This window comes from Mesoplodon bidens (genome assembly GCF_964165515.1).
Source record: "Mesoplodon bidens genome assembly, chromosome: 7".
NCBI classification, from domain to species: Eukaryota; Metazoa; Chordata; class Mammalia; order Artiodactyla; family Ziphiidae; genus Mesoplodon; species Mesoplodon bidens.
In genome coordinates, this window is record NC_138164.1 from 57661647 (window position 1) to 57670705 (window position 9059).

Below are 9059 nucleotides of genomic sequence, written 5' to 3' on the forward strand. Positions count from 1 at the left end.
AAATAAAGACAACTCTTCCTCATAGTACGTATGTTCTGAGAAGGGGACAGGCCAATGTATGAAAAGAAGCCTTGAGAAGCAGGGCGGGCAATACCTTTGTTTCAATTTTTTAAAGAATTTTGTAGGGCCACGCTCCCTCCAAAGCTTCTAGGGGAGGATCCTTCCTTACCTCTTTCAGCTCCTGGACACTTCAGGCTTTCCTGGGCTTGTGGCAGCATGATTCCACTCTCTGTCTCCATTGTCACATGGTGTTCTCCCTGTGTGATTCTTTTCTTCTTGTAAGGTCACCAGTCATATAGGATTAAGGGCCCACCCTACTCTAGCATGATCTCATCTAACTTGTTTACATCTGCGAAGATCCTATTTCCAAATAAGAACGTATTCACAGGTATCAAAGGTTAGGATTTGAACATATATTTTTGGGGTGACATGATAAACCCACACCAGTTGGTTTCCATTTTTCAAACCCATACCAAGGAGTTTGAGGGGGTGGGTCCCAGTCACATCCCTGATGGAGAAAATAAAATCTTTAAACAAGATCAGGTTGCACTGCCTTAGAGGGTATCATTCTGCATCTTTGCTCTCTTTTCTTCTTTCCATCCTTATTGGAAACTGTAATATGGCTTTTTCTTGGATACTTTGTGATCAAGGTCATACTACTATAATTTCCACCAATCTGGGCTTTTTTGACTCAGGGCATTCTTCTGGGTTGCCCCAAGTTATTTTTATGCAGCTCATGGGCTTCTATTTTCCAATATCTGCTCGTTTCTATGGCTTTTACAGTTAAAGTTTTGGGAAGATCAGTGGAATCATCTGTGGCTTTGTTGCTAAGTTTTAAGGTCATCCTTGTTCTGCATATTGAGAGAGGAATTCAGCAGGTCTTTGAAAAATATCTATCCATATAGTTCTTGTTTCCAAATGCTTTGGGCTTCTTTAGTACCAATCCTCAAGGCTAGTGATTCTTTCATAGGCTTCCTGTAGCAGATATTTTTGATTGACTATCTATCCTTAGCAGTACTCAGATTTTATGCATAGATAACCACTGTTCCGCCCAAACCACCCATGTGTACCTAGGCAAGCTGACCCCACCCTGCTCAAGAAGTGGGCCTACTTTGTCAAAAGGTAATTATCAGCTCTCTTGTCAGTGATGGGTTAAGGAGCTCACGCTTAAGCCCACCAATACAGAGCCATAGAATTTGATTCTGGCATGGCCATTGAATTCAGTGGAAGGCAACTGGAAAAATTCTTGGGGGCCTCTGGGAAATAAATGTTCTAAAATTTAAGATGGTCCCCTCTTTTCTCTTGATCTTGTGCAGAGATGTGAGGCCTGGAACTGCTGTAACCACCCTGTTCCCCATCTGGAAATGAAGCTGACAACTGTAGAGGGCATAGCTGAGAGAGCTGTGACTGACCCACACTTAAGCATCACTCTACCATGGTCTTTTTCAATTATGTTTGAATTGGATTTCCTGTGTTTAAGAACTGTTTAAATTGGGTTCTCTGTTCCTTTAGTTTGAAAGCATTTTACTGGCACATCCTGATGGGTCTCTCTGAGCAAATATAGACCCACTGGAGGAGGTGGTGATTCCCATTAGGCGCCCAAGGGGCACAGGGGGTCAGGCTACATGAACTTGTATTTGTAGAATTTGGTCATTAACTTAGCATCACCAGATTTCTGGCAATAACTGCTTATCCTCTGCTGTACTTCTGTGTAAATCGGACCTCAGGTCTTTTCAGGCCCACGTAACTATCCCCTGGATGACAGTTTCTTCCATAGTCATCAAGTGGCCCTCAGAGATTGGGTGAGGAGAAGCAGAAGGAGAGACATCATCATGATCAATAGAGTGCTTGGATTTCTGTGCCTACCATCAGTTTACCAAGTACTGCTAGAAACAAGGAGTGGGGTTTTCCAAACTGATGACATAATGAATCCATGACCCACATCATTAACTGGATCCTCTATGTTCACTCTCTCCCCCTCCAGGCAGCAATTTTAAATCTTCTTCACTCTCAGTAGATATTCTCACCTATTTCCAAAGAAAATTTAAAAAACATCAGGTGGGAGCCACAACTAGCCTCCAGGAGAAAAAAGACATACCAGAACCTACTCTAACACTTTTAAAGGTTTCACAGGAAGAGGTGTCCTGCCTGCCCTCCAAGCTTGGGGTGCAGGACCTAGGTTCTGACGGGCTTAAAGAAAGAGAGGGAAAGAACTAGAAGAAAGAAAACAGGGTAATGCTACACAACAATAGGAACTAGAGAAGCAGGAAATGAGGCCTGTGGCCAAACCCTGGTGATGACTATTAGGAAAATACCAGAGGATGCCTCCTTACTCCCTCCGCCCCTCCTCTGTCCACACTGCGGGGCCTGCTGGGTCCCAAAGCGAGGCCTCAGGCTTAAACAGTCTTTGGTTGCTGGCGGAACACCCAAGAACCTCCCAGTCTACAGCGCCCAGCGTGGGGCGTAAATGCAACCCTTTGAAGCGTGGGAGGCCAGGGCAGAAGGCTGCGGAGGCCCTTTGGTTACCCCTTTGCTTTGCTAACATAGTTTGCCCACTCGATGCAAACAGCAAAATTTTCCATGGCTCGCCCTCTGCAGTGGGGAGAGTGCTTTCCAGACAGAGGCACACCAGGGAATTGGAGTGGGGGAGGGAACTCACACTCAGAGCGAGAGAGTTTGCCGGGCGGGGTGGGGCGGATCCCGGGCCAACCTGCTTCCCCGCAGGTCTCCGGGGCGGGCGGCGGAAAGGGGGAGCGCTTCCGAAGGACCCCACCACCAACATCCCGCCCTCCGCCTTCCCTCCCGCCGCCCGGGAAGGCCAACTCCGCCTGCCTGAGTCACGGCCGGAGCTGGGGAGGAGCCGGGGAAGGCGGCCCCAGCCCAGAGCGCAGCCGGAGGCTTCAGGGAGAGCCAGGCAGGGCAGTCGGGGAGCATGGGGGAGAGCGCGCTGGAGCCGGGGCCTGTTCCCGGAGCGCCGGCTGGGGGCCCGGTGCACGCCGTCACGGTGGTGACCCTGCTGGAGAAGCTGGCCACCATGCTGGAGGCGCTGCGCGAGCGGCAGGGGGGCCTGGCTCAGAGGCAGGGCGGCCTGGCGGGCTCCGTGCGTCGCATCCAGAGCCGCCTGAGCGCGCTGAGTCGCAGCCACGACACCACGAGCAACGCGCTGGCGCAGTTGCTGGCCAAGGCGGAGCGCGTGGGCTCGCACGCCGATGCCGCCCAGGAGCGCGCCGTGCGCCGAGCCGCCCAGGTGCAGCGGCTGGAGGCCAACCACGGGCTGCTGGTGGCGCGCGGGAAGCTCCACGTTCTGCTCTTCAAGGTCAGTGACCTCAGGCGTCCCCTGATCGAGGCCTTTCCCGCGGGCCACCCCCTGGGTGCTCCCCCTCCCATCCGCCTACCACACCCACATTCCTAACCCTACCCTCCTCCCGTCTCGTGGAACCCACTTCCAGGCCCTCGCGCGCTTCCCACCACCGAGCCCCAGCCTTCCCTCACACCCCTGAACCCAGCCAATCAAAGCCCGCCCAGGCCACGCCCAGGCCACGTCCACAGCAGTTGCTCCAAGTCCCAGCCCATCCCCAGATGAAAAGAACGGTGGCGGAAGTGCATCCCGAGACAGTTCGCCCCCTCCTCCTGTTCTTGCCCCTGCGGCTACCATCCTGTCTCATGTCCCTCACCGGGTTCCACAAACTTCTGCAGTTCCCTGCCCTAGCTCTCCCCACCTCCCTCCAACCCACGCCCTCCTTTCCCACGCCTGCCTTTTCTTTCCCATCCGGGCTGCGGAGGCTAAGGGTGGGGTGGGTTCCCCTGGTGTCATTGAGGAGGGAGGCTCAGGCTGGTGCGGGGTAGGGGGCTGCCAGGGCCAGTGCTGTGTCCATCACTTGCAGGAGGAGGCTGAAATCCCGGCCAAGGCCTTCCAGAAGGCGCCGGAGCCCTTAGGCCCGGCGGATCAGGCCGAACCTGGCGCACAGCAGCCAGAGGGCGAAGGTGGGGAGAGCTCAGACGAGGAGGAGCCCGCGCGGCGCGCCGGGTTGGTGTATAGCTTGCGAAGGGCCTTTTCGGGCCGGAAAGGGCCTGCAGCGCCAACCCCCACGCCTGTTAAGCCTCCTCGCCTTGGGCCTGGCCGGAGCACTGAGGGCCAGCCGGAAGCTCAGCCTGAGTCGGAGTCTAAGCAGGAGCCAGAACCTCCGCAGGATACCGAGGAAGATCCCGGGAGACCTGGGGCTGCCGAAGCAGCAGCGGCTGTGCTCCAAGTAGAGAGTGCGGCCTGATGGCTGGTGCTGCCTGCTTCTCCCGCGCCAATGCCTAGCCCCGAAATAAATCTTCCTCTCAGAATGCAGCGTTCCCGCCCAAATAAGGAGTGAATCCTGCATCCACAGCCCAGCGCTGGCCCTCCCTTCCTGGCTTCTTAAGCCCAGCACCCTGTGTCCTTTAAAAGAGCAGCCACCCACACCTGCTTACACTCACCGTCAATAAAAGTCATGGCACCTAATCCGGACTCCGTGTGAAGGGGTGGGGGGAAAGGCGATGTAAGGAATAAGACAGACGTTGGAACCTGGAGTGTGGCTTCCATTTCAAACAGATCATTGTGTGATTTCTTCAGTTTCCACTGAATCCTGGGCTCTCCCCCAGTGGCACATAGACATATCTCTCCCCAGTGGCACATAGACATATCCTTCTGGCTACTTGCTCCTTTGGCACTTTCCTCCTCGAGACATACAATCATAATTTTTTCCCAGCATCTAGTACAGTCCCTTGCTGTAGGTGCTCAATAAATGTCAGCTTGTGGTTTTCCCCTTAGTCTCTTCTTCCTCTACCACCTCTTAAAAGTTGGGTTTTCCGAGATTCTGTTCTTAGCCCTCTTCTCATTCTGAGTATTCTTCCATTAACTCCCACTGCTGAGGCTCTCCTATGGGCCACATACCCCCTAGACCACTGTCTTGAGGTGTATTTGAAAAGGAATCCAAACCCCAAATGCATCCAAAAGAAGCAGTGTGTCTTCTACCTTTTAATTAAGTTCAATTCAACAGCTATTTATTGAGCACTTACTATGTATCATTCAAAACTGCTCCTCCTCCTGTGTTTTCTTTACCGGTGAATGGCACCATCATCCATCCAGAAACCTGGGAGTCTTCACTGGCTCCTCCTCTCTCTCCTTCCCCTACCGCATGGAAACAGTTATCCTGCTGATAACTGATCTGTTCTCTTTTCTTAATACCCATTGCTGCTGCTCTATTTCAGCCTTCATCTTTCATCTGACCGTTATTTGAACTGCCAATCTGATCACATCACCTTCCTGATCCAGACCCTTCAATAGTTCCCCATCACCTTCAGAATAAAGTCCAAGTTCTTGAATGTTACCTTCAAGGCCCTTCATGAGCTGGTACCTGCCCATTTTTGTAGCCTCACCTCTTGCCACTTCCCCTCATTCAACTACTGAATCACGATGAGCTGTGTGCTCCCACTCTCATCTCTACTGTCCTGCAAAAGTCAACAAGGTACCCCTGTTTTAGGGCCAGATGCTTCTCTTCCTTGCTCCCAAAGCACCACTTGCATGCTTCAGCGCTAACTGCACTAATGGTGATTGTTTGCCATTACTCTCCCGCCACCACCCCAGCTCCACTAGACTGTGGCTCCTTTGCAGTAGAGACTGTTTTATTCATTTCTGTATTTCCCATACCTAATACTACGCCTGGTGCACGGTAGGCCCTCGCGAGCATCACAGAAAAAAGGAGAAGCAGGAGGGGGTTGGCTCGGGATAGGAGTGTGGTCATCCACCCATTCATTCAGTCATTGTTGTATAAAAATAGTTTGAGGGCTTCCCTGGTGGCGCAGTGGTTGGGAGTCCGCCTGCCGATGCAGCGGACGCGGGTTCGTGCCCCCGGTCCGGGAGGGTCCCGCGTGCCGCGGAGTGGCTGGGCCCGTGAGCCATGGCCGCTGAGCCTGCGCGTCTGGAGCCTGTGCTCCGCAATGGGAGAGGCTGCGGCAGTGAGAGGCCTGCGTTCTGCAAAAAACAAAACAAAACAAAACAAAAAACACAAAACTTTGAGTACCTATCGTGTTCCATCCAGGCCCTATAGTAGCTCTCGTGAACACCAAGATGACAATCCCTTCTGAGGCACTCAAGGACCTCAGAGTGTAGGGAGATACAAACATATAATGACTGATATAAGTGCAGTGATAGTTATACATAGGTTATTTTGAGAGGAAAGGGGAAAGGGACACAACCTAACATGAAGGAGGAAAGGGAGGGGATGTTCTTGGGAAAGGTAAATAGAAGGATGGGAAACAGGAATGGTGAGGGGCAGTAGAGCTCAGTGGTTAATGATTTGGGTTCTTAGTTCCCTCAGCTATTCAAAGGGATGGTGATAGCCCCTACTGGGCTGATACGAGGATTAAGTGATGTTAAGTGCCTAGCACAGTACGTGGAACATAGTTTGTTTCAGGTATATCATCCATTTGTCCACTCATTTGACAAATATTTCCTGAATTCTGACGGTCTGCCAGGCACTATTTTAAGAGCTGGGGATACAGTGACACACAAGTATGACAAGATCCCTGCCTCCGTGGACTTAAATTCTAGTAAGGGGAAGACAGGCAATAAAGAGGTAAACTTATAAGCCAGATAAAAACAAGTAAATGTATGAACTAGAAGGGCCTTCTGGTTATGGGCTCTGAAGAAAAGAAAACACTAGGGATACAGATAATTACTGGGGAGGATGAGTGCTTTAAATGAGGACGTTGGAGACTTAAAGTGGGACCAGAGTTCAACAGTGACGTTTTAAATAAATTTCTATGGAGTCAATTAGAAGAGTCCAAGCCCCTACCTGCGACAATTGGTAGGAAGTCTGTTTCCAGTCACTTTAGGGCTCTTCCACTTCCTTAGATTGTGCAGTTATACCAGGGGGTTCACACCATCTCAGTGTCTCTCAGACTGCATTTCTCTGCTGCTATTGTTCCTTATGACCACACGATGCCGCTGTTGGGGTACCAGTGTCCTGGTTGGTGCCTCATCCTACAACCCAGAGGTTGGCCTGTCAAGCTCTGTGCCCTGAACCAGAGGTCTTTCCATGGAGCGTGGCTCTGCAGTAGCTCCATTTCCTCTGGAGAAAATCAGGGCTCCTCCTCCAGGCTTCCAAACCTTAGTGCACAGACCATTCAGCTTCCCAGCAGCCACTCATTTCAAGGTTTTGCTATCACTGAGGGGCTGGTCTGAACAGGCTCAGTTCTCTATCTCCAAAGAATAAATCCTTGTTCCATTTCAAATCCTTGGAAATCCAATTTCCCCCTTTAAACCCCCACACAAAATTGAGAGCTCAAATGCATGTTTCTCACATAAAATAGCTTGATAGCTCATTGGGAAGCACACGAAGGCTCAGAGATCCTGGACCCTAACTCCTAGGAATCCAAAGACTTGGCTAACTTTGGTGGGGGATGTTACTTTTTATTCCTTCCTGATGCTTCTACTGCAGCAAATAATAAAAATCAAGTTAAAACAAAAGTGACTTAATTTTTTAATAGTTCTCTTCGTGACATTGCATTCTTCATTGTCGCTGCTATCATTATTATTACTATTACTATAAACTAAAGGGAATGGAGACACTGACACAGAGATCCAACTTGTCATCCAGCATATGTGGCATTTAGGTGGCTGCTTTAACCAGGGGGGAGGCACATAATTTTGGATTACCAAAATTCAGAGACTCGTTCTCAGTTTTTAAGATCAGAAATGCAAATTTATTATGTGTTCCAGCATGATTAGGCTGAAAGGGATTAATCAACAATAATCAAATTCAGAAAACACTGATTAACTTGAGTGCTGAATTCATTAATTTTCCTGAGAAGTCTAACTGGTAAGTGAACTAGAATAATCTAGCTAGCTAGTCAGAACATTTTCCATTCTGTAAGAAAGTCTACATGGGAAACTGAAGTAAAATCTTAAAGTATAAAGAAACAGAATAGGGCTTCCCTGGTGGCTCAGTGGTTAAGAGTCTGCCTGCTAATGCAGGGGACATGGGTTTGAGCCCTGGCCTGGGAAGATCCCACATGCCGCGGAGCAACTAAGCCTGTGTGCCACAACTACTAAGCCTGTGCACCACAACTACTGAGTCTGCGCTCTAGAGCCCACGAGCCACAACTACTGAGCCTGCGTGCCACAGCTACTGAAGCCCGTGGGCCTAGAGCCTGTGCTCTGCAACAAGAGAAGCCACCGCAGTGAGAAGCCCGTGCACCACAATGAAGAGTAATCCCTGCTCAGCACAACTAGAGAAAGCCGCGCACAGCAATGAAGAACCAAAGCAGCAAAAAAAAAAAAGAAAGAATAGTGAAAACAGATGAAGGTAATGGGCAGGATTATCCAACCTGCCTGCTTTTTTTCTGCTGTGATATTCCTCCTGCATGGGTAAGACTACATTCCTGGTAGGAAGTGTCTTCCTCTGTTAAGTACTGGAGATCCTTTTGACTTCCCTTTACTGAGAGTTGAATCATATAACTTCAGCTTTGAAGAGAACTAGAAAGCCATTGAATCCACCTACATTTCCAACACTTAAACATCCTTTACCATTTTACAGCCTATCCTTAGCTGGCTTGTATTTGAAAAAGTCCAGTGACAAGGAACTCACTGCCTCTTAGGCAACGCTATTTTTAGACAAACTTAACTGATAGGAAACTTTATAAGATCACAATATGTCTTTATGGTTTCCCATATGTGGCAGTTGGCCTCACTTCTGCAACATCTGTACACCAAAATTCCTTTATTTTTATGATGTGCGTGTCCTTGGAGTCCAGCTCCAGCAGGGCACACAGGACTGACTTATGTAGGATTTCTCCCACCATCTCTTCTTTAGGCTAAACATTGCTGCTTTTATTCAGTCATTCCTTGTGATATGTTCCTTCCAATCTTGGCCTTTCTTTGGTGAATTGTTTTAGTTCATTTGTATCCATGTTAAATAGAGAGGTGGCAAAGTACATGGAAAAAACATCGTCTTCACAGCTGAACTTTATTGCTGGTGAATGGGAATTCTCTTTTTTCAGGTCTGTTAGGAGGATTAAATAAGGTTTTT

The 9059-nt window shown here is 49.5% G+C and overlaps 1 protein-coding gene across 1 annotated transcript; it reads left to right on the forward strand.

Annotated features, from left to right (window-relative positions):
- The first annotated feature begins 2700 nt into the window (after positions 1-2700).
- Positions 2701-4489, forward strand: CAVIN3 (caveolae associated protein 3). Its single transcript, XM_081241301.1, has 2 exons — positions 2701-3316; positions 3885-4489. Exons 1-2 carry the CDS (start codon positions 2933-2935, stop codon positions 4266-4268), a joined length of 768 nt encoding a protein of 255 aa, XP_081097427.1. The 5' UTR covers positions 2701-2932; the 3' UTR covers positions 4269-4489.
- Positions 4490-9059: the final 4570 nt, after the last annotated feature.

Excerpts from the sequence above, each read along its gene's own strand:
- CAVIN3 (XM_081241301.1), top strand. The coding sequence starts at position 2,933 with ATGGGGGAGAGCGCGCTGGAGCCGGGGCCTGTTCCCGGAGCGCCGGCT. Across the intron at positions 3,317-3,884 it reads TCCACGTTCTGCTCTTCAAG|GAGGAGGCTGAAATCCCGGC; the intron begins GTCAGTGACCTC and ends CATCACTTGCAG.